At 35.0% G+C, this 26,977-nt stretch overlaps 1 protein-coding gene across 1 annotated transcript; it reads right to left on the reverse strand.

Moving 5' to 3' along the window:
* Positions 1-13,460: 13,460 nt before the first annotated feature.
* Positions 13,461-17,416, reverse strand: LOC112733745 (receptor protein kinase TMK1). Its single transcript, XM_025782812.3, has 2 exons — positions 14,787-17,416; positions 13,461-14,189 (listed from the first exon to the last, which is right to left on the reverse strand). The coding sequence occupies exons 1-2, from the start codon at positions 17,116-17,118 to the stop codon at positions 13,660-13,662; spliced, it is 2,862 nt and encodes a 953-aa protein (XP_025638597.1). The 5' UTR covers positions 17,119-17,416; the 3' UTR covers positions 13,461-13,659.
* Positions 17,417-26,977: the final 9,561 nt, after the last annotated feature.

The following is a 26,977-nucleotide window of genomic DNA, read 5'->3' on the forward strand; positions in this document are numbered from 1 at the left end:
GAACAGTCCTTTATTTGGTGTGGCCCCTTGCACACGAAGGATTCTCCTTCGGGCATGAAAGTCTTCTTCTTTTCCTTGTACTCTTTCTTTGAAGAGTATTTTTCTTCCTTCTTGGTTGAGAAACTCTTTTCCTTGTCTCCCCCACTTTTAGTAGAACTAGGCTTGAAAGAAGATTTGGGTTTAGAGTCCCCCTATGATACTCAGTGAGTGATTTGGCCACCACAATGGCTTCATTGACATCTTTAACATTCCTTCTTTGTAGTTCTTGCTTTGCCCAAGGTTGGAGTCCATCAATGAAGAAGAACAATGCATCCTTTGATGATAAGTTGGGAATTTGAAGCGTGAGAGTAGTGAACTCCTTCATGTAGTCACTAATCATACTCTTGTGCTTAAACTCCCTCAACTTCTTCCTTGCTTCATAAACCATATTCTCAGAAAAGAATTGTCTTTTCAACTCCCTTTTGAAATCTTTCCATGTGACTATGTTGCAAGTACCTTTTTCCATATCTGTGTACTTTCTCCACCACCACAAAGTAGCATTATCAAAAAGGTAGAGAGCTACAGTGCGTACCTTTATTGCTTCTTCGACCACCTTTTGGCCTTCGAAGTACCTCTCCATTTGCTATAAGAAGTTCTCCACCTCTCGAACAACCCTCACGCCCTTGAACTCCTTAGGCTTTGGGAGATTAATCTTTGTCATCTCTCTTATAATGGTTGGTCGAGATTTTGCCTCCTCAAACCAAAATCGAACTTCCTCAAATAGTTTCAAGGAATTCTCAAGCTTCTCTTTAATTTGGAGCATGCTTTTTTTGAAAGCATCTAGTTCTCCTAACACGTGAGCCTTGAATGTCTCCTTATCATGTTCTATTCTTTGGAAACGCTCATCCATAGAGGATAGAACATTCTCCAACATAGAAACTCTCTCTTCTAAGAAGTTAGAGTCCTTACCTCTAGGCTCACTTAAAGAACGGGCCTTCTTGCCTCCCCATTGAGAAGGAATAGCGTCCCTTCCCCTTTGAGACTCAACATGCTCCATGTTTACACTAGAAGCCATACCCACAAACCACTTGTGCTCCCTCTCGAACCTTGCTCTAATGCCAAATTGTCACAGCCTTGGACACACTCCAACGCTACTGTAACGACACTCGAACTTACTCAACCTCTTGAGCTAAGACCAAGTCAGTCTAACCCTCAATATTTAGCAAGAAAGCTAAGAACACAAAAGAAAGGAAGCTTTAGTGGAAAGAACACTGTATTGCTCAAGTGTTTGTTACAAATCACTCACACACCCAAACTATAACTCTCATTTCCTATTTATAGCCATCCACTTCCTCAATAGATGGTTAGGATTAAATCTAATGAACGGTCTAGATTGATCATGTAGAATCTTCACTACAAATATCTATCCTACTATATTTTTCTAAATACTTCTAGATTGTTCCATACTATTCTTCATAATCCTATATACATCCACACTCTTCTAGAATACTCTACAACCTTTCAGAGTCTTCTAGAATATTCTAAGGTATTTCGGGACCTTCTAGGATATTCTAGAATATTCCGGAACCATCTAGAGCATTCTCAAATATTCTAGAAAATTATACAAACACTGTTGAATCTAACCTTCTAAAATTTACCGTGACAACTAACTAACAACACAAGGTGGGATCAACTGGACAAAAGTACTTACAAATGATTTTTGATATCACAAAAATATACAGATAGAATTGAAATTCTAATATGACAATAGATAAAATTTTCTTGCTGTTAGAAGGATTTTATTTTTGTTAAGTTTAGTGTATACGTGGCCATTAAAACGATGAATTGATACTTCTTATCATTATTTAAAATATCTAATGTCAAAAGTAACAATCTTTTATTTTAAAAATAATAAAATATTATTATTAAAGAGTAGAACACCGTTTTTAAATTTTAATTGATTGAATCCTAATTTTACAAAAATTTTCAGAAATAACAACTAGGGTGAAAGGTTAAAGACATGTCTAGATTTGAGGATCTACGCTCACCACACCATGTTAAATTTTGTATTCTTTGCCATTGAAAAGAAGAAATTGAAAAGGGATGAAGAAGAAGAAAGAGGCTTGAAGAAAGAAGAAAGCCAGAGGAAGTGAGGGATTCACCTTTACTCTGAGTATTACAAAATTATCAATACTTTCTCACTAACTTTTTTGCTCACAAACATGTACTCATGTATGTACTCTGCTTTTATCTTGGCAGCTCCCTTATATCATGGAAGAGCAAAAAGCAACCCACTGTGACTCGATCATCTTTTGAGGCAGAGTATCACACACTTGCTCTGGCTGTTTGTGAGGCTCAATGGATCTCCTTCATCCTTTGTCGATCTCCACCTCCCGGTTACAAAGCCCATACCCCTTTATTGTGATAGTCAATTTGTACTCTACATAGCTGCCAATCCAGTATTTCATGAGAGGACGAAACATATTGAAATCGACTCCCATGTTGTTAGAGAGAGAGTCATTTCTGGTTTAGTGAAGTTGCTTCTGATTTCCACCAAGGCTCAAGTCGCTGACATCCTTACCAAATTGTTATCTCCAGGACCATTTCAAACATGTTTTTCCAAGCTTGGATTGTACAATATGTACACTCCAAGCTTGAGGGGGAATATCACTTGATTTTGTTATTACAATCCCTCTTCACAACTTTTCTTTTATTTTTCTTATGGATTCTCTAGTTAGTCTGGCTTCTGTTATAGTAGCAAGTTGCAATTTGTCTCAAACTACAACTTGAGGGAGAATATTAGTGTACATATATGAGTACATGTTTGTCAGTGAAAAAGTTAGTGAGAAAGTATTGACAATTTTGTAATACTCAGAGTAAAGGTGAATCCCTCACCTCCTCTATCTTCCTTCAAGCCTCTTTCTTCTTTTTCATCCATTTTCAATTTCTTCTTTTCAATGGCAAAGAACACAAAATTTAACATTAGAAGAAAGAATAACTTTACAGAAAAACAACTTAAGTGACATTGACGAATTATCCATAGGAGCTGCACTAAAGAGAAAGAAGAAAAAACACGATTTTAATAGTGGCAAATACTATTAAACCATTCTTCTACCTTAATCCATGACAACAATAAAGAAGTCTCATGGCCCACAAATTTAACCCAACAGAATACATAAATTCAGTTTTAATTTTAGCCTTTATCATCTTATCTTATCTTTATGTTACCTTCTTATTTTATCTTTACTTTTACTTTTCGTAAGCAATACTCTATATATATTTAGTTTTACTTTTATAATTCAATCAACCAAGAAATACATAACAAAGCATTCTTTATCTTTGCGTACTCTTCTTGAGCTCTACTGACATCTATGGATAAACCAACTAATTCAGATACTAAAACTCCTTCAACTCTCCTGCCTACTATGAATAATCAACCTTCCAATTTAGCTCAGGATACAACCAATCCCTATTATATTCATCCAAGCAAAAATCCTACCTCAGTCTTGGTTACCCCTGTCTTCACAGGAAACAATTACCATTCATGGAATAGATCCTTCACTATGGTTATGATTCCAAAAATTTGGATTTCTTAACGGTTCTATCTCCTCTCCTTTACCTGATGATCCTCTTTTCTTGGCTTGGGAACGTTGCAACAATTTGGTCTTATCTTGGTTGTTCCATTCTTTGTCCCCTTCTATAACCCAAAGTATCATCTATTTTGCCACTGCCTCCTCTGTCTGGATTGATTTGAAAGAACGATTTGCTCAGAGCAATCTTTTTCGAATTGTTGAGTTGCAAGAAGAAATCTATGCACTTAAGCAGGGCACTCTGTCTGTCACCGAGCTCTACACGTCACTGAAGTCTCTTTGGAAAGAACTCGTCAGTTCTCGCCCTCTCCCGGTCTGTTCATGTCCAGCAACATCTCACAGATCACAAGATTTCATAATTCGCTTTCTTAAGGGATTGGATGAACGATTTTCGGTGGTGCAATCTCAAGTACTTCTACCCAATTTTGGACCTCTCACTAGCCCAACAACAAGCTCTCATAGCACTTCTCAAAAAGGTCGAGTCTCCCTCTTCAAAATATAGAGATATGGTTCATCAAATCAAAATGGGTTTTTGCCTTGTCCGAGCACTCATTTTCTTTGTTCTTTAAACACATTTTATATTTTAAATGCATCAAACTTATCTTGGTTTATTTCATATTACAAAGTCTCTCCCATTATCATTCACTTACCAAATAACACTAAAGTCACTGCTTCCTATAAGGGTATTGTGCAATTTTCTTCATCCTTAATCCTCATGATGTTCTTTATCTATTTTACTTTAATTTTAACATTATTTCTATATCCAAAATTGCTTCCAATCATCAATGTCAACTCACTTTTTCATCTTCTTCTTGCACTTTACAAGCCAACACTTTGAGGACGATTGGTTTGGGTAGAATGAGAGAAGGCTTGTATGTTGTTAAAAGTACTCTCACTCACACTTCATCAACTTTACATTCTATTCATACTATCAAAACAAAATCAGCCATTACACCATCCGAGCTATGGCATTTTCGTTTGGGTCATCTTTCTGAACAAAGACTTAATTATTTACATAAGCAATTTCCTTTTATTTCTATGCATTATGATAAAACTTGTGATATTTGTCATTTTTCTAAACAGAAAAAACTTTCATTTTCTCAAAGCTTTAATAAAGCTAATACAATTTTTGATTTATTATATTTTGACATTTGGGGCCCGTTTCGACAAAATTCTATTCATAATCATAAATATTTCTTAACTATCGTTGATGATTTTAGTTGCTTTACATGGGTTATTTTGTTAAAATCAAAAGGAGAAGTGCAAAATCATGTAAAGAATTTTATTGTTTTAGTTAAAACACAATTCAACTCTAAAGTCAAAACTGTCCGTTTCGATAATGGACCAGAATTTATTTTATATGATTTTTATGCTTCCAAGGGCATTATTCATCAACGTAGTTGTGTTGAAACCCATCAACAAAATGGATGGATATAACACAAGCATCAACATATTTTAAATATAGCTCGTGCTCTTATGTTTCAATTTAATTTACCATTATCTTTTTAGTCTTATGCTGTTAAACATGTTGTTTATTTGTTTAATAGAGTTCCATCCTCTGCAATTAATTTTCAAACACCATTTGAGATTTTATTTAATCATCCACCAAATTATTATGACCTTAAATTTTTTAGATGTTTATGTTTTGTATCTACTCTAATGACAAATAGATCAAAATTTGATCCAAGAGCCAAAAAGGGTGTTTTCATTGGTTTTCAAAATGGTTTTAAAGGATATATCATTTATCTTTTGGATGACAAAAGGATTGAAATTTCTCGAAATGTTATATTTTATGAATTAGTCTTTTCTTTGTTCCACACAAATGACCCAATTTCTCCCTCCAACCCAACAACAAATTCTGAACCAAATAATTTTTCTGTCAACACACATAACCCAAAAATACCAACCCTTCCAATTGAACCCTCACACATACCTATTGACCCAACTCCATTTAATTCTTTATTTTCTCCAATAATCTCTCCTTCTTCCTCACTGTCGTGTCCTAACCAACTTGAATCCATGACAACTGAATCTCTTTCGAGGCCCACACCCTCCTCTTCTTCCGTACTAGACGCCAGTCCACCATCACATCCTCATCCCCCGTCACCATCTTCACCACCTGAGCAACCCCATCCTCGTCATTCTGATCGACCTCACCGACCTCCAGCACATCTCTCTGATTACTTGTGCAATTCCTCTCTCACCTCCACAAATCAATCTCCCTCAAAGTGCAGGTATCCTTTATCTTCAATCATGTCTTTTTCTTATCTTTCATCTTCACATAAAAGGTTTCTATTATCTCTACATTCTGACGCCAATCAACATCCCAATTGGCATAGTGCTATGAAAGATGAGCTTGATGCTCTTGAGTTGAACAAAACTTGGTGTCTTGTTGATTGTCCTGCAGGTGTTAAGCCGGTTGGCTGTAAATGGGTCTATCGTATCAAACACAAGCATGATGGTTCAGTTGATCGATACAAGGCTCGCCTTGTGGCCAAAGGATTCACCCAGACTGAAGGTGTTGATTTCTTGGAAACCTTCTCTCCTGTTGTCAAGCCTGCCACCATCAGATTAGTTTTGGCATTGACCTCTATGAAGCATTGGCCCATATATCAGTTAGATGTCAATAATTCTTTCTTACATGGGGATCTTTCTGAAGATGTTTACATAACTTTGCCACCCGGGTTCACATCTCCTCGCCCAAATGAATGCTACAAGTTACAAAAGTCATTGTATGGTTTATGACAATCTAGTCATATGTGGTATGACAAACTTTCTCATCTTTTGCTATCTCATGAATATCAGCAATTTCAGCATACCTTATCTGATTATAGTCTATTTGTTAAATTTACTGGTGCTCAAATTTTTATACTTCTAGTCTATGTTGATGACATCGTTCTCATCGGTAATTCTATTTCTGAACTTGCTTCCATTAAGTCTATTTTGCACCAACACTTCCAAATTAAAGATTTGGGCCCTTTAAAATATTTTTTGGGTATTGAAGTAGCTCAATCAGCAAAGAAAATTTGCTTATCTTAGAGAAAATATTGTCTTGATCTTTTGGAGGATTCTGGTTTATTAGGTGTTAAACCTGCCTCTGTTCCAATGGATAGTTCCACAAGACTATATCAAAACAAAAGTCCCTTACTATCTGACCCTTCTGTGTATCGCTATTTGGTTAAGCGTCTTATCTACCTTACCACTACTCGACTAGATATCATGTATGCCACTCAACAATTAATTCAATTTATGGCATCTCCTACTGAATCTCATCTTCAAGCTGCCAAGCATGTGTTACAATATCTGAAAACTAGCCCTGGCAAATGACTTTTTTTTCCAAGAGAATCAGAAATTCAGCTTCTCGGCTTCAGTGACTCTGATTGGGCTGGATGTCCTTACACTCGGCGATCTTTAACAGGCTATTATTTCTTCTTACGCAACTCTTTAGTCTCTTGGAAGACCAAGAAACAAACAACCGTTGTACACTCATCCACTGAAGCAGAATATCGTGCACTTGCCAACACAACTTGTGAACTTCAATGGATACTAAATCTGTTACAATTTTTACGCATCTCTCATATCCGCCCACCAGTTTTATATTGTGATAATCAAAGGGCTCTTCATATTGCTGCTAATCCAGTTTTTCATGAACGGACCAAACATTTAGACGTCGATTGTCACTTGATTCGACAAAAAGCTCAAGCTGGAGTGATGAAACTTCTTCCCATTCCTTCTTCTGGGCAATTAGCTGACATCTTCACAAAGCCTTTGTCTCCTCAACCCTTCCATCTTAATCTCAATAAGCTTGGTGTTCTCGATATGTTTCATCCTCCAGCTTGCGGGGGCGTATTAAACCATTCTCAGAAAGATTGGTCGTCATGTGACCATATCGTCGGCCCTCATCAAGGTGCTTCAGCAATTTAGGTGGCTCTAACCCTCGGATCCACTCCATCATCTGCGAAAATGTTACCGGATCCTCGCTACTGATAAGATCCAGGTAGTACTGCGACTGCTCTTGCGTCTTGGAATATGCAGCATTAACTAGGTGTCTTTTGGCTTCCTTACTCTTGAAACTGGTTGCGAAGTTGGAGGCAATATGTCGTACACAGTACACATTGTGTTCCCAGCCACACCCCTCACGCTCCAATGCGGCCTTTATTGCCGCATGCCTGTCGGATATAAGCAGCACTCCTGGCCGAGTTGCGACATGCCTCCTCAAATTGGTGAGGAAGAAGTACCATGAATCTATGTTCTCTCTTTCGACAAGTGCAAATGCGACGGGTAGAATGTTGTTATTGCCATCTTGTGCTATGCTCATGAGAAAGGTGCCTGCGTACTTACCATACAGGTGTGTTTTGTCCACTGACACCAGCGGTTTACAGTGTTTGAAAGCTTCAACACATGAAGGGAACGACCAGAAAACCTGGTGAAACATGACACTATCACGGTCTAGTGTGTTCCCAACATAGTACGGCCGCGTTTGGAGTTCAACAATTGTCCCTGGTGCGAAAATACTTGCTTAGTTAAACATGTAAAGGACTAAACGGACATTAAATAGCAAAGACCATTCGATAATAAATGCAAATAATACCTGGGACGAAAGCTTGTAAAGCATTGAGGTATCTACATAGCTGGTCATACGATTCATCCCAATCAACGTAGATCCTTGCGATTGCCTTCTGCTTCGCGTGCCAAGCCTTCTTGTAAGACACCTTGTAACCGTACGCTGACTCTACCGATCCTTGCAACACCTTTACACAAATTGTCACATCATCATGCACCATGGGGAATATGTGCTGGCAGATGACATTGCTATCTAGTTGAGCGTGGTCTTGAGACATTGAACTTGCCAAGCAACTGTGAGGCCCTTCATACTTTCGAATTTCCCAAAATCTAGAGGACCTTGTCTTTGCAACCCGTACCATCCAACGATATTGATCCCCGAACTGCTTGCATCGACATACATACCTACTTTGGTCTGACTCTACCACCTTATATTCTGCACTCCTATGGATGTTGTAGTTTTTTACTGCTAGCATCGCTGTTTCCCGGTTAAGAAATTTCAACCCAATCTCGAGCTCCATCTCTCCTGACAAAGGGTAGCTGCTCGGTCTGTCCTCTGCATTACTTGAATGCATTGCTCCAAGATTTAAGGACAGGTAGTGTGCTGGTGTGGAGGAAGATACACCACCACCTTCCGGTTCGACCCGTGTTGGAGGAACAGCATCGCCATGCAGAGGCTGCGTCTCCGGCACGGCTTCTGCCTCATCGCCACTGAAATCTTCAATCTCATCCTCGTCAGATGTATCTGCAATATCAGCATCAGAAACCTGATGGTGTATTTTGGAAAACGAATTCCAACATCGAAAACTAACTGGCAAATGTACCGGGTCGCATCAAGTAATAATAACTCACATGAGTGAGGTCGATCCCACAGGGATTGAAGGATTGAGCAATTTTAGTTTAGTGGTTGATTTAGTCAAGCGAATCAAGTATTGGTTGAGTGGTTTGTATTTGACAGAAACTAAATTGCTTGAAATGTAAAGGGAGAGGGGAAATTGCAGTAAATGAAAGAGCAAAGAAAGTAAAAGTGCTGAATCTTAAAGTGCAAGTAATGTAAATTGCAGAAACTTAGATTGCAAGAAATGTAAATTGCTTGAATTGTAAAAGGGATTGGGAGTTGGGATTGCAGAATTTAAACAAGAGGAAGTAAATTGCAACAAAACAGAAGAGTAGAATGTGGATTGAAGTAAAGTAGATCTAAATAGAAAAGTAGAAATGCTTGAGAAATTAAAACAAAAAATGACTTGTGCTTAAATTGCAGCAAATTAAAAGAAGTTGAAGATCTCATGAGTGGAAGAGACTAGAAAACAAGTCTAGATCTCAAATCCTTCCTTGATCCAACAAGAGCAATTGCAAAAGAAATAAAGAAAAGTAAATTGCAGAATTAAAGAGAAGATGAAGCAGTAAAGTAAACAGAAATGGAAATTCAATTATGCAGAGAAAGTAAACAAGAGATCTCAAGGTGAGATTGAAACAGAAGTTCTTCAATTCTTCACCCAAGATCAAAAGTAAGAAAAGTAAAGAGTGCTCAAGCAAGAACAAGGAAGAAGAGAGATCAATTCTCCTTCCCAATTCTCTAAGATCTAAATTCAAAAGTAAAAGCTCCAAATGAAAATGAAAAATTAAAAGGGAAAATTCAAAGTAAAGTCTAGAGGTCATAATTACATCAAACTAGCTCCTATTTATACACTTTCTATTCTTAAATTTTGGAATTTGGATGGGCTTTTGATTTGGTGAAGAAATGAATTAAGTTGGATTTTTAATTCAATTTTTCAGCCCAAGTGCACCTCCCAGGGGCAAGCTCAGTTGGAAAACCAAACTGAGCCCCCAAGTGTTGCCGTCCGTGTCATTTGGTGCGCCAGCCTCCCTTGGTCATGTGCGTGACACTAGAGCTCAGTTGGAATTTTGAACTGAGCTCTCCATGTCCTGGCCGTGTCATGGGGTGCACAAGGCTCCTTGGTGTGTCAAAGTTGTGCGCCAAAGTGAGGGGAGATGGGGGAGAGTAGTGCTCAATTGGGAAAATCAACTGAGCTCCCCATGCAGCGCCTTGCTCTTGTCTTCAAGGTCCCAGGTTCAACTCTTGGTGGAGGCAAATGGAGATAATTTCCTTGGAAGAGTAGAGAGTAAGGAGTGCTTCTACAAGGAAGCTCCAGGTTCGAGCCTTGGGTGAGCCCTTTTGGCTTATTTTCTTTGCACAAGGAAAAACGCTCTTCCCTTGTTCTCCATGGAGCTCCCAGGTTCGAATCCTTGCCAAAGCCTTTTGGCCTATTTTCCTTGCAAGGCAATATAAAGTAGCGCTCAGTTAATTAAAGCAATTGAGCGCCCTTGGTGAATGCTTTTTGGTGAATGCTTTTTGTCTAATTTCCCTTGCAAGCTAGGTAGCGTGAGGTTCCGTATTCGAACCTTGGGGAAGGCTTTTTGGCCCATTTTTCCTTGTTTTCCTTGCAAGGAGCGTTCCTTGCTTCCCTTGGGCCATGAGTTCGAAACTTGGTGGCTTCATTCCTTGGAATTTTGCTTTGAATTTATTCTTGAAAGAGCCCGATAAAGCTCACTTAGTGAACTGAGCCTTATGTTGTTTCCTTGCTTTTTTTTGTGCTCAGTTAACTAATTGAACTGAGCTTGGTGCCTTGCTTTCTCCCATTTGTCCTTGTGAAGCTCAGTTTGCTTTCTCAACTTAGCTTTCACTCTTCTTTGATTTTTGCCATGCTTTTTCTTTCCTTGGGCACGCTTCTTAAGCAACGCTTTCTTATTTTCTTCTTTTCTTCACCTACAAATAATCAAAACAACCAATCAAAGTATCACCAAATTCACAAGGTTTACAAATCATTAAAAATCAATTAAATTTAGCTTAAACCTTATGATTTAGCATCAATTAAATGGTGGTTGTTTGATTCAAAGAAGTCATGCATTTCCATTCCAAATTACTTACTTATAATGCAAGAAAGTGCATAAAACCAAATAAAAACAAAGAAAAAGGCTAGTGAAACTAGGCTAGGATGACTTGTCATCAGAACCCTATCGACCCCAACATGTGTAGAAGGGGCGGGGCGTGCTCCACGAATACCTACATTTTGTTCCTGCGGAACGAACACGTTGAAGCTTGGACTTGGGGCCCTACTGGTATCCCGAGCCGGAACAAAATCAGCTGCCCCATGATTTCTGACCCCCTCCACATTATTCGAACTGGACGAGCTTCCACCAATATCCTGAAAATGCAGACAAAGCTCCAACAAATAGATGCTTCCTATGCTGCGATGATAAGAAAACATCATCGACACATGCTGATCAGATTTTATCTGCATTTTTTGATAGGAAAACGAGTTGGTCACTGCAACCGGCATCCTGTAAGTTAGCTTCCTGATTTCTTTTTTTCCAACCATTCTGGTATGTATCAGAATCAGATTTTTCAACTCTTGCAACGATGTCTGTGGCGGAATCATTATCCACATTGAATCGTCGCAAACGAATGTAATACCTTCTGCTGTATGAGAAATTTCACCGTTTGGGTATATAATCACGTAAACGTTCCCCGAAGCCATACAAATAGCAAACAAATCTTAATACCAGAAAATTTTTAAGAAAGAAAGAGGGTGAAGAGGTTGAGAGCAATTTTCGAGAGTGAGAGGAGAGTGAAGAGAATGACTTTTTTCGGGTCATCTAGGAGCGTTTATATAGGCAAATTCTGGTCCCAATTCGTGGCTGATACACGTGAAATGCACCAATTCGTGACCGCCGCCCCTGGTTTCCCCATTTTGTGGATGGCAGCCACTAAATGACTATTCCTCCATTTCATGTGCGTCGGAGTTAAATTGGACCCTGCAGCTGTCCCCTCCATTTCGCTGGCGCCAGTGGTGAGTTGGTAGGCAACTTCATTTTGTGGGCGACGAGCTTGAGTTGGGCATGTGTATTTAGAAGAAAAATTCAAACCATGCGTATTCCTGGAATTAAAGTATTTTCCACGTTTAATTATATAAAAAAGCCCCTAAACCTAAGCCAAACAAAATACAATATTGTTAAGTGGCGCCTTCTGCAATGCACCTCATAAGCGGATTTTAAATTCCCATCGTACCCTTAATTGCTGCCTCTAATCCTCCATTATCATTGATTCATTTCTAACCAGTTCTCTTTCCCTTGCAGTATTTCTCAATCTTCGTCTCTGTTTCCCAGCTTCATTCATTTTAAATTTTATTATTACACGAATATGGATTAGGTATTATCCGAATTTAAATTTTATTGTATTTGTATGTCTGATTCATATATTTTTACTCCACAGTATATTGTAGTAATGTTGAATATACAGTTTCATTTGTTTAAAAATTTGGTAACATAATTCAATTCTTTGGTTAAAAAAAATAAGCAAAAAAAAAAAAAAAAATCTAAACTGCGATCGTACATATTTTACCCTTTTCATATTTGATATTTTCTAGACATAAAAATCTTACATGAAATGTAACCAAGCAAAAGAATATCTCACACTAAAGAACATAAAAGGTTAGAATATATTGTATTCATTTGATTCGTTTGCAACAACGACGAGTGAGTAACGCTGCAAATTAAGGATGATAAAATGAGTATTGGACTATTGGTCCAGCCACGTGTTACGTCTTACGTGTAGACTATAGATCTTTCAATTTTTTTTTGACAATAGACCATGCGTCCATGCCCATCTTTCATGTATGGTCACCATGTGATAAAAACACTGAAAGATTAATTTTATTCATAAGTAAATTTATTGTTCTAAAACTTTCATAAATAAAAATAATTAATAGCTTATTCATCTTTTTGTGTATAAAAGTTAATTTCAGTAACTTTATATAAAAATAGTAGTTTACTTCTAATTTAGTGTGAAGTGTGACATGACATGTTCCCCTTAACACTTTATTTTGTTTGGTAAACTTTCCCCCAAACACATGAAAATTACTAAAGCAACTTTTGGAAACCCTTCTTCGGAAATGGTGAAGCTGAAGTCTCTTTTTGGATGGATAACCACTTGCTTCCTTTTTACCAAGAGAGGTAGGCATGCAAATGCAATGCAGCAAGCAACAAATATTCAAAGCTTTTCCTTAACTACTTCTACACCTGCCTAATTTGTCTGCTTCACAAATTCATGCTCAATTCAAAAACTGCTTAACATGCGCCAGATTCCCCGGAACCATTCAAATTGATGGCTACCTTACAAAGTCATTAGTTAAGTTATTAGGATTCAGAGGCACAGCAACCAAAATAGAATATCTCTATCTCATATAATTGTTACACAAATTGTAGATTTTTTCATTTTAAGAATCCATTGGTTAAAAAGAATGTCATACCTAAAGTTAACCGAGGGAATTTGGCAGTAAATCTCCTTAAACAAATGCTGGGGAGGTACAAGATATACCGTGGAAGAAGTTACAGTTACTACAGTTACACCATGAAACATGATGGAACATGTTCATATAAGAAAAAGCCAGCAAGAAGCAAAGAAAATGATGAACCAAAAATACACACTACAAAACCACAATTAACATTATTTACAGCCAAACATGAATCACCTCCCATCTGCTGAGGTGAAAGATTCGGCGAATCCGTAAGGACGGGTAGGTATGCTTGTCTGCGTGTTGTCCAAGCTTGGTAGGAGCGAAGAAGACGACGACTCCATTTGGCTTCCACCTTCGTAAGCCTGCCATTTCTTAAGCGCTTGCGGCAAAGACATGTCGAGGTCAATGCCGTATATGTCTTCGGGGTTCTGATCAGATGGTTTCCAGAGTTCTACAAGAGAAGCAAGCACGTTGACAGCATGACCCATGTCAGGCCTTTGATATGGCTCCCTCGCACAGCAGTGGCCGGCTAGCTCTGCCACGGTGTGTACACTAGCCAGCGTTTCCTCGTCAAGCTCGATTGTGGGGTCAATGGCCTTTCGGAATGTGTCCTTGTTTATGTACATTCTGCGGAACCATGTAACGAGGTGCACACTATCCTCCGGCTGGGTCTCGTCAAGTGCTCTTCTTCCGGTTAATAGTTCCATCAATATCACACCAAAGCTGAACACATCAACCTTGGTTGTGACTCGGCCGGTAACTGAAAGAAGAAAGCAATACACTTGCCAGTGTTAAGACTTTTCCCCGAAAATCACTTATTACACAATAAAGATGAAACTCAGCTTGTGAAGTTTTGATATTAAAGAACAATAAAAATCAGAACAAACACATTCAACCATTCAAGTTGGTATCACCAAGCCAGGAGTCTCATCATTTCTACACACCAGCAATTGCATTCTCTTATTTAATTGCATTGAATTGACCAAACGTTGACTTAGTTGATATAAGAAAAACACGTCCATACTCCTTACCAGTTACTACGTTGCTAAAATTAAAGGAAAGTCGCCACTCGCCAGTTGCTTATAAAGAATACTGAATGCTAGCTTACCATAGTCCCATAATAAGTTGATCAAACTTTTTATAACATTTTTCCTAAGATGCTTGGCCATTGAATTGATATGCATAGGAAGTAACCCACATTTATGGCAATCAGCAAACTAAACCATAGCAATATCTAGATCATGATCAGATTGTCATACTCATTGCTTGGCATTAATACAAAAATCGACCTAGCACACAAAGAACTTGCAACAACAATGGAAGTTATATACTATTTTTTCAGTAAAAAGAAAAATACCTGCATATTCTGGAGCCAAATACCCAAAAGTTCCTGCAATTCTTGTTTCTATTGAAGCCTTGCCTTCTGGAGCAAGTCGCACAAGACCAAAATCTGCAACCTTTGCCCTCATATCATCTCCAAGGAGAATGTTTGAAGGCTTTAAGTCCCTATGTATGAAGCTTTGATGGGCCAAGCTATGAAGATACTCGACAGCCCTTGCCACATCCAATGCAATGGTTAATCTTCTATTCCACTCCAACGGCTTTAGTCCTTCTTCTAACCAATTAAAAAGATGCCTACTTAACGTCCCCTGAGGCATGTACTCATACACAAGAAGCTTCTCATTCCCATCCAAGCAGTAGCCGAGAAGCGAGACAAGATGCCGGTGGCGAACCTTAGTCAAAACAGCAATTTCAGACTTAAATTCTGCCGCCCCCTTACCGGATATTGCTCCAATCTCCATTCTTTTCACTGCAATTTTTGTGCCATCATGTAATTCACCTTTATAAACTGTTCCAAAACCTCCTTGCCCCAATATATTTTGCTCACTGAAATTGTTAGTGACATTCCTCAGGACTTGTATAGAAATGACCATATTTCCCGCTTCGACCATCTGGATATCCCTTCCTTCGCTGCCAGGCACAGTTTGCGATTCACTAACATTACCAACACTGACACTTGAACCCGCAACAGTTATCTTCACACTTTCATTGTCCGACCCAGAATGACGAGGGTGGACAACTAGCTCACGCGGACTCTGCACCTTGCTCAGCCGTTTCTGCTTCATCCTATACAAGCAGAAAGCCAATAAAGCAATCAAAGCAATCAACAATACACCTCCAACCACAGCAATAACAATCACTAGTACATGCGAAGACTTCTTTTGGCCACCATTCCCTTCTATTGTGTTTGGAGCAGTTGAATTTGGAGACGAACCTGGAGGGGACGGGCTAGGCTTATCCTTCCCTATATCCTTGTTACCACTTATGGTAACAGCTACACTGCTCTTAAACTTTGGAACATTCCCATAAAGCTGATTGTTTGCAACATTCAGCTGAGTAAGAACAGGAAGAGCAGCTAGCTCCTCAGGGATTGGACCAGTCAGGTTATTATCAGCAAGAACCAACCTTTGCAGTGACTTGAGTGATGCAAAATCGGGCGATATCGTGCCGTTAAGCCCCATCTTCTGAAAATTAATAACTGAAATGTTCCCATTACTACAAGTAATCCCAATCCAATCATTACAAGGATCATTCCCTTTCCAATTCTCAGCAAACCTTTGGGGATAACCCATAGACCTAACAATAGAAAGTAGAGCATTCACTCTGGAATCACAATTACCGGGTTTAGTCAAACAGAAACTGTTCAAACCACTCATATCAACTACAACACCAGAACCAAACACAGGAACTGGACCCTGCAACAAGTTATTAGTCAAGTTCACGACTTTGAGCGACTTTAGGCTCTGCAGAGAGGGAGGGACAGGACCCGTGAAAGAGTTATCCCTCAAGCTCAAATCTTCCAAGTGTTGGAAGCCAGAAAAATCGGGCAAAGGCCCAGAAAACGAGTTCTGGTGCAACCAAACCTGCGTCAGTGACGTCATGTTCTGCAAAACATCAACGTCCCCACCAAGCTTCGCATCACCCTTTTGCCCGTTCATCCACAGAGTCTGAAGTTCCAAACTGGAAAACCCCGAAGGCAACGTACCCTCGATGCTGTTTATCGCTAAATGCAAATGGCTCAACCCGGGAAACACGTCAGAGTTGAAAAAATCTGGGATTTTTCCAACTATGTTAGCGCTATTCGCTGAGAAGTTCTGAAGCGCCGAAGCGTTCTGCAGAGACAGAGGAATCTGCCACGCCTGAAAAGGGTTGTCGTCGATTTCCACCGCCTGAAGCTGTGACATTCCGGCGAAGAAACCTGCAGGAATGGAAGTGAAGCCATTGTTACTCAGAATAAGGACTTGGAGCGAACCCAACCCGGATAGGTCCGGTAGTGGACCCGAAATGTTGTTGAACTGAAGCTCAAGGCGCTCCAACTGGGTCAGGGTTTGGAGGGTGTTGTTGGGAATTGTGCCATCAAGTCCTTGGCGTCCGATTTGGATCCGGGTGACCCGGTTGGAATCGGAGCAGGAGACGCGACTCCATTTGCATGGGTTCGGGTCGGACCAGCCAAGTGATTCGGGTGGGTTTAGTGCATGTTTGAGTGCTAGCATTGCTTGTGCGTCTGGGAAGGCGGGTTGGGAGTGGGTAAGGAGGATTAAGGAGAGGAAGTGGAAGCCACATAGGAAAATGGGTAAAGTTTTGAGCTTTGTGGTTTTGGAGTTGTAGGTGGTTTTCTTCTTCCTCATGGCGGTGCTATTGAGTGCAGAACTGGGAAGAGAAGTAAAAGAGAAGAGAGAAAGAAAGGTGGTGCTGATTGCTGATAACGGTGCGGATTGGGCATTGGGATGGGGGAAGTGTGTAATAACTCACAAGTGATGTGTGCCAAATGAGAACCAATATTTTATTATTTTTAATATAATTTCTTACTGAACTCTCGAGAGAAATACCGATTCTTTTGAGAAAATTTTCTCTGCTTCCAATAAATGAATCTAAGAGCATAAACTAAATTTTATTGATAGAAAAATAAATATGTGACAGAAATGGAAATTAGCTGTTGAAAATAATATTTTGTTTTGAGTTGCATGCACATGGGGGTTGGGACCACAGTTGGGCTGGCATTGACTCATATGACATTGCAAAATGGCTGGAAATCACTGGCTATGATTCTCGCCGAGGGGTCCATTCGCCCAACTTGGGTTCCTTTCATTTTTTGCACTTCCCTTCAATTTGTGAAGCACAAAAGAGTTCCATTTATTAAATATTTGCTGAAATGGCCTAAGTGTGAAGGTGAATCCAAAGTTCCAATGATGTATAATTGACATGAAACTTTCGTTTCATATTTCGTCAATTAGTAAAGAAAGGGAATGGTGATGAAATATAGTCTGTGTTTTTCTTATTAGGGGGATTAGATGCATCATGCATGTGCGTCTCTGCCCCTATTACGGCACCAACATGATCATTAAAAAGTAATGATACTTGTCATTGTCAATAGATTACATCCTTGTGTCTTAAAAAGAATTACAGACTTCCACATGTTTATCTACCTCTCTTTTTATTTTTCATTTTAAATAAAAAATTAAATACTACCAAAATATTATTCGAGCATCATCGAGGCTATCAGCTGTTTGACATTTTCGTTTGTAATCTCTTGTATAAACTGCTGGGATGTCTATATTTTAATCTTCTCAAGTTAGTAGTTCTAAGCAAGACAAATATTATTTAATCGTGAACATTTTTGACATTTTTTCTTTACACATTCAAAAATGTTTACCAGATATATCTCAATTAGCTAGGTGTTACAACTAGGGGTGTTTAAATCCAAACCGATCCAAATTAAACCATTCATTCAATTTGATCTAAATCGAAAACCGATTAAAACCGCACTAATTCGAATTTGATTTGATTCTATTTTTTGTAAACCGCTTGATTGGATCGGATTTCGGATTTACTTTTCATAACCGATCCAATCCAATTCAAACCGCACAATGTGCTATAATATTATTATTTTATTATTATAGTTACAATTATACTTATAATATGTTCAATTTGTTATACATTTTTCTATTATTCTTGTATTATTATTATTTAATAAATATTTTATGTTAAAAATGTTATTTATTTATTTATTTTAACTAACCTATAATTTTATTTCTATTGTTATGTTATCCTTAGTTTTTTAAGATATTCTTAAGACTTGTTATGTCATTGTTGATTATTTAAAATTTGATGTTGAGACTTGTTATATGTAATTAATTTTTTTTATTTAAAAAACTGCAAATCCAAACTGATCCAAACCGCTTGTAATCGGATCGGATCGGATTTCCAAAAAAATTTCATCCAATCCAAACTGCACCGCACATAAATTAAGCGTTCGGATCGGTAACTTTTTTCCTTAAAACCGAACTAAACCGCACAGCAAACACCCTAGTTGCAACTTTGTGAAAGGGTGTTGACTCTTTTTTCCGAGAGTAGTTAACATCTGTATTTCTTCACTTTACAAAAATTCAACACAAAAAGATGACATATTATGCATAATGAAAATTCTTTTCCATTAAATCTGAAATCAATGTAAAATGTGAAGGACACAATGAAAATTCTTTTCCAATAAGCATGTTACAGAGTAACTCTTACCCTAATAATAAAGTTCAAACATATATGTTAAAAAAAACACAGATGTTATGTTAATTTTATTGTAGTTGAAAAATAAAGGTCATTTTAGAATAATATAACCCAATCAAATTTTATGTAAAATTATATATGTGGATAACTGCATTTCTCTGCTAGATCCCTCAATGGCATAATCTTGAAGGCGAAGCTGTCTACATTTTAAATTGTCTATTTAAAAGCTTTTGTTATCTAATTTTTTATTTTCTTACCGGTGACTTGTTTGTTATCTAGTTTTTTATTTTCCTTTTTCTTAAGACAAATATTCTCGTGTAATTGTTTATGTGAAGGTGATTGTTAATAGTTGTTAGATAATTTGATATATTTATTTAAATTATCATTTAATAGTCATCAATTATCAACTTCACTTAAACATAAATATATTTAAATTTTAATCTTTTTTTCTTAAGTACAATTGGTCATGTCCGGAGAAGTTACCAAATCTGAATAAAAACAAGGCTGAAGGGACAAGATACAATAAAATGACAAACCAGTGTTTAAAGCATTTTTATAACCTTTTTTTAGCAAGAGATTTTACAAGAACAATGAGTGAATGACTCAAATATGTATCTTTGTTGAGTATAACTAAAGTCTTTAGTACATGTCTCTATCCTTGATATAAGGCTAAGGGTTTAAAAAAATATTTTTTTTTTGTATGGACACCAAAAAATAATTTAAAGTTAAGGATAAAATATTTTTTTTTTTATTTAAGAGTAAAGTCTAACCTATTTCATCCTTAACTAGGAGGTTGATCAATAAGTGGAACTCTGGTGAGGTAATATACTGTAAATTTAAAGGTAGAGTAAATATGACCCGGTTTTTTTTTTTTTTTTTTAGCAGAATATGACGGAGTGTTTTTTTCTTGGTCTTGAATATGAGGCAGTTTGAGTTGGTTGTTCTCACTTTGGGCTTAACCCAATGATCTTTGGGCTTCACTTGAAAACTTAATTAAGACTATATCATTACTTCCAGAACATCGAAAATGAAGTTGTGTTATATACTGGTCCAGCCCCTCTCTCTTTCCCAAAACTTTGATTCGCCAAATAAGAGTGCCTGACAAAAATATAACGGTCAATTTTATAATGGCTATGAATTGATCTCTAAATTTTGTTTAATTTGTTTTTTATATTAAATTTTAAATTTAAAATAATTTATTTTTATATTTTTAAATTAAATATTAATTCTTAATTTTTTTGATAAGTTAAGCATCACATTTTAAGTATCATAACAATAATCAAATATAAAAGAGAAAAATAGGGGAAAAAAAATCTTGAATGGGAATAACATTATTTTTTGGATCATTTCATCCAAACGTAATATTTGTATTCACTTTCCATGTTTTACAATTTACACAATATTGAGTCTCACAAAATTTCTCCATATCTCCTATTATATTATTACTAGTACTTTTATTCGTAGTAATATTATGAGAATATAAATTTTTTTAATTTACGATTTATTTTGTTCTGAGAGTATATCATGCATGGTACAAAAGATTTATAAAATAAAACTACTTTTACAAAAAAAATTGTAGGTTGACAAAAGTTTTTGGCTAAGAAGACTAAGATATTTGTAAATAAAAAATTAAATAATAAAATTTTTAGTTATTATTTTTATATGAAAAAGTCTATTTTTATTAATAATTAATTTTAACATTTGTTATCTAAAATTTAAAACAATTTAACGTATATACTTTTACATTTAATTAGGTGTTAACTGTTAAATCTGTTGCACAAATAGAAATAATTAATTTTTATACTTGCTATTTAAAAATAATATTTTTTGTATAATTAAATATTAGCATAAAAAATTATACTAATAGTTATGAAATTAACTCAAAATTAATTTTTTAAAAACAATTGAATCTTGAATTTAACTTTTAATTATAGCATTAGTATTCTCTCCAAATTATATGTAATAAATATTTAAAAGAAGAGAAATAAAAATATAGATTAAAAAGATAAGCGGTGAAAATTTAAAACTAAATAAAATAAATATGTATATAATAACAATAATAATAATATTTTTTATTTAAATTATATTATTTTGTTAATTTTGTTTTCTGTAGACAAGAAATGTAGAAAAAGTAGAGAATGAGAGAAAAGAGAGAGAAAGATAAAAATGAAGAATGAGAGTGAGAGTGAGAGTTTGTTACTTTTAGAAGAAAAATTTTTATTTTAATTATAAAAAAAATATCAAATAACATATTTTGATTTGTCAAATTACTAATATAAAATATAAATTATATATAGAGTACAAATAGTAGAGAAAAATAGAAAAATAGAAAGAGGTAGATGAGAGAATTTAGAAGGGAAGTTTATTAATTTTGAAAAAAATATTTTCTCTCAATTTTAATAAGAGAGTGTCATGTGATACATAATATAGGTATATTTTAATTTTAATTTTAATATTTTAATTTTAATTTTAATGCAATTAAAGAATGTTATGTTGCACATTTTGATTGTCAAATTAGTAATTAATCATTGATATTGATAATGATATATAAAATAGATAGAGTAATTGAAAGAATGAGAGAAATAAGAAAGAAAGAGGAAGGAGGGGAGATCTCTTTAATTTTGGAGGGAAAGATTTGATTTCAATTGCAATGATGGAGTGACATGTGGCACATTTTGATTGTAAAATTAGTAAGGAAGAGACAAGAATTATTTAATTTTGGAGAGAAAGATTTGATTCCAATTGCAATAAGAAAGTGACATGTGACACATTTTGGTTGTAAAATTAGAGATATATAATAGATTATTATTATTATTATTATTATTATTATTATTATTATTATTATTATTATTAATTTTACAACTAAAATATGTCACATATCACTTTTTTATTACAATTAAAATCAATTTTTTCTCTAAAATTAAAGAGCTATCTCCTCCTCTCTCTCTCATTTGTTCTATCCCTTTCACTTCTTTACCTACTCTATCTCTCTTGTATATCATTATCAATAACTAATTATAAATTTGACAATTAAAATGTACAATATGACGTTTTCTAATTACGATTAAAATTAAAATATTAGAATTAAAATATAATTATATTATATTACTAATTTAACAACCAAAATATATCACATTACTCTCTCATTAAAATTGAGATAAAATATTTTTCTCCAAAATTAATAAATTTTATTTCTTCATCCGTCTCTTATGTCTAATTTACCTCTCTCTCGTTTTCCATTTTTCATTATCATTTCCACTCTATATATAAATATTATATTACTAATTTGACAAATTAAAATATATTACGAATCATTCTTTCGTTACAATTAAAATAAAATATTTTCTCCAAAATAAACAAATTCTCTCTCCTTCTTCTTTTTTATCCTTCTCTCTTTTATCTCTAATTCTCTATCTCTCTCAACATTTTTGTTCTATAAAAAACAAAATTAATAAAATAATATAATTTAAATAAATTTATAAAATTTTAAAGAATACATTAGATTTATAATTAAATATAATAAATAATCCCGTAAGATTATTCAAATAATAATAATAATAATAATAATAATAATAATTATTATTATTATTATTATTATTATTATTATTATTATTATTATTATTATTATTATTATTATTATGCATAAATTTTTAGTTTTATTTTTATTTATCTTTTCACCGCTTATCTTTTTAATCTATATTTTCACTTTTCTTCTTTCGAATATTTATTATATATAATTTTTAAAAAATACTAATGTTGTGATTAATAATTAGAATCTGTTTGGTTGGTCGGTTATCGGACGATTCGGGTTGGAATCCTGGAAAATGGTAGGGGCTCGTCAGGTCGTGGACTTCCGGCAAGGAGTGTGCGAGGTCCTGAGCACTATGTGAAAAGGGGTATTACCTGCAAAGACACTCCAACGCTCTTGTCAGTAAGTGTGCAAGCGAAAAGGGGTGATGTGATATGTGACGTACCTTGGGGGAAGGGTAAATCCTTCCCCTTATATACTGTGTCAGGGGTGGACCCTACAAGGACAGACCCACTTTTCCGGGACGTTCTCCTACAGCTGTGAGTGAGCTGTCTAGGACGCGTGTCTGGGTTGGTTGTGGGGCGCCTCACCCGTGACCGTCCGGGTCGGGTGACGCCCGGGTCGGGCCGACCCATGGAGGGTTTGGGTCAGGCCGTAACAGAATCAAGATTCAATAATTTTAAAAAAATTAATTTTAACTTAATTTTATAGCTATTAATATAAACTTTTTGATACTAATATCTAACTATATTTTTATATATAAAAAAATATTATTTTTAAATAACAGATATAAAATTTAATTATTTTTATTTGTGCAAAATTCAATTAAATATAAAAGTATACGCATTAAATTCTTTTAAGTTTTGGATAATGAATGTTAAAATTAATTATTAGTAAAATTTTAAATTCTTTTACATGAAAATAATAACTAAAAAATTTATTATTTGATTTTTTTTCTATCTATGAAGATCCTAATCTTCTTAACCGACAAAAATTTTTGTCTCAAACAATCTTTTTGTAAAAATAGTTTAATTTTATAATTTTTTTCCTATCATAATCTATAATGTTAAGGATGTATCTTTTTCAAATTCCAATAGTGTGGGTGCAAATCATTGTTGCAAATACGAAGTGAGCTCCAGCAGAGAACCAAACACCATGCAAAGAAAGACACAAGCATGATATAGAATAATATATAGTAATATTATTCATGCTTTGTGATTTCACCATAGAGAATAGACAAAGGTAGATAGAAAAAATACTCCCCCATTATAACATATAGAATAATCGACTTTAACTATGTCAACATTGAAAAAAAAAGATGTGGCTTACAGATACAACTTGACTTTGAATTGTAAACAAAGAAGAATTCCTCAACACACATGGCATCATATGATGTCATGCATAACACAATAAATAGAAATTGAAGCAAGCAACTATATATATACTTTGATTCGAGATTTCACCACTTATGGTATTTCCCTAATTAAAAATATTGTTCCTCTTTTGTATCCTATTATGTATCCATCTAAGGCATAGATTCTATGTACCAATAAGAATCTTTAAGGTATAGTATTTCAACCGTTTATGCACTGATCATGTTTGGCCATATCATATGCCAGTAAATTAAAGCATAGTAGTCAATCATCCAATTGATGTTCATATAAATGCTCTAAGCACCAATAGTGTTTTATCTTTTATCCCAATTGAACAATTGTTTTAATGGTGTCTGACCAATATTGGTTTAATTTAAAGGCCTAAGGTTCAAAATTCAAATTTAATCAGAACTCAAAGAAGCGTATTAGGAAAGCCCTCCAATTGATGATTGGAATAATGAACATATTTATGTATGTGTTTGACAGTAAGATTGAATTTATATTGGAAAAAGACATGGCTATGAATGAATGACTAAGCCTATAACCTCTGGTGGGCTCTTACTAATCAGCACTAACTACATCTTTGTGGTAAAATTAAAAAAAATGTAAAGTAATTGAAGCATAGGAATATATTAATGGTCACCAACTAAGTGGAACTACGAACTTACTTAAAAAATATCAATATCATTAAGAACTGTAATTATCACTAGAGAATTATTATGTATTATCATCTTCTGCACTAATTAATGCTTATTGCTGTTGATTACATGCTATATTGCTATGCATTTTTTATTTTGAAGAAATTAAATTAAAATACTAATATATTTAAATACAAATTATGTCTACTTCTCTAAATATATATTATATGTATTGTTTAAGTAAATAATAATTCAAAAATGGACTAATTTGAGGCAGTAATGGAGGCAAAGGTGGTGAAAGGAGTGTGTGTTGGGAACTGCACTAAGCTGCGGAGACATGGACTTGTCTCTAACTGCCATGACCAAAAGTTGGAGTGTCACTTGGTCACGTGCCATTTCTGTGATCGAGAGTAAAAGGAAAAAGAAAGTATAGGCATGAAACATGAAACATGTAAGTTGTAACACTAATCTTTTGGCTTTGGCACTGTATCCTAAAATTTATAATAATAAGGTACTGTACCTTTGTATTGTTTATTCTTGTGACTAATTTCGATTGGACTAAGATCAAACACACGTGGATACTATGATATGTTGACACTACATTGGGTTAGTATTTTTTTTGAATTAAAAATAAGAATATTTGTCTTGATCACACACTATTAGAGTCACTAATCTACTTTGAACATGTGCTTAGGCCTTAATGGGGCTAGTTAGTAGGTAAAGCATTTGCCTCTAGCCTAGGAGTTCTTTCAGGTACAAACTATATGGAAATTGTAAAATTTGCATTGATTTGAGGAGCCTATGTGAGTATTCTTCCTCCACCATCTCCAACTTTATAAGACTAATCCTCTTTGAACATGTGCTTAAGCTTCTAAAGCCAAATTAAAATATAATTTTAACTTTGGCTGTTTCAACAAAAATGCCAGATGCAGGATCCAATTTGTGCATAAAAATATTCTAACATAAAGTGCTTTTTGTATGATAACTCTAGTTTTTTATACACCTTGCCTTGTCAGCCCCATTAGATAAGTGCTTCCCTTTCATGTACTTTCTATATTATAATATTTATTGGCTTTTATATGGTTTCATTTTTCTTTCTAATCTAACTAAATTATTCTTTTGTAATTGCGTAGTTGGTGCCTTCAAGATTACATTGAAGCATAATCCTGACACATTATACAGTAAACGAACAAGAAAAAAAAAATCTTACAAAGAGAGAACCTTAAGTAATTGATCACAAAACTGGCTTAAGAACCAACTTAATTTATAAGAAGATTTATTCCACCTAATCCGTATATTGATAGGAACATAAAGGTTGAAATAATACTTGCTTTTGTTTTAGACTCTCTAGTTTGTAGGAGATCATCCGTACAGGGACAATAATGTAAATTTGATCTTATTATTACACTAAATAATTTGAAACTCTGCTAACATCCGAGAATTTAAGATATTTTGCATTTTAATAGAGAGACACAAGCAAAATTATTTGCTAATTTCTTTTATGAAAATTATAGAGATTGGTGGGATTAAATAATATTCTGTCATATCATTCTACCAATTTTATTTTGGCAGAAAATAGTATAAATTTTGAGAAAGATTAATGAGTGTCTATTTTATAAATGTTCTTAAGATGATCAATTTGTATTTATATAAAAAAAAAATTGATAACATTTCAGAACACATGCCTAAAGTCCAATTGGTCCCTGAGGTTTAGTAACTTTAAAAATGTGTGAGGGCGGTTTTATTTATTTATTTTTTAAATGGATTTGTTTTATATTTGAAAAGAATCACAATTGAATATGATGAATACCCATAACCCACCAGATAGATTTAAAAGCTTTTGAATTTATTCTCAAATCACATCACTATTTTATCTTATTTTTTTATTAGCACATTCCTCTATTGACCCTGTACAAGGAAGTGTTTATGATTGAAAAGATAAACATGTCATATGATTATTTGCGAGAGCATTATTGTATAGGAGAACCGTTGTGATTGCAATCATGTGAATCCATGTTGGTATGCGTACAATATACCAATGGCTATGTAATTATAAGCAGGGATTTTATATACAAATGTGACTTCCAAAAAATTCTGTTCACATTTTGCATAGAGGTCTAATATAAGTCACTTTTTTTTTTTTGTGAAGAGCCATGAATGTTTATAGCTTAGCATGATGGATTTTGTGAGACCCATCTATTTCAGATCTAATAAATGGGATGAGAACTCTGGCGTGGCTGAAATTATAGATCAAAGGAAGAAGAAAAAAAGGGAGCAAAAACATTGGACCCTATATGGCTATGATGATGCTATAATTTCGTGCGTGGAATAATGGACCATCCCATTAGCAAAAATGTCAGTTTAATGATGGAGATTGAAGGCCATGTATGGTAATCTCTTTTAGTGAACCTTGTTGTGTTTCAATTTGGCCTCACAAATCCTTCTA

Source organism: Arachis hypogaea, chromosome 13, assembly GCF_003086295.3.
Source record: "Arachis hypogaea cultivar Tifrunner chromosome 13, arahy.Tifrunner.gnm2.J5K5, whole genome shotgun sequence".
NCBI classification, from domain to species: domain Eukaryota; kingdom Viridiplantae; phylum Streptophyta; class Magnoliopsida; order Fabales; family Fabaceae; genus Arachis; species Arachis hypogaea.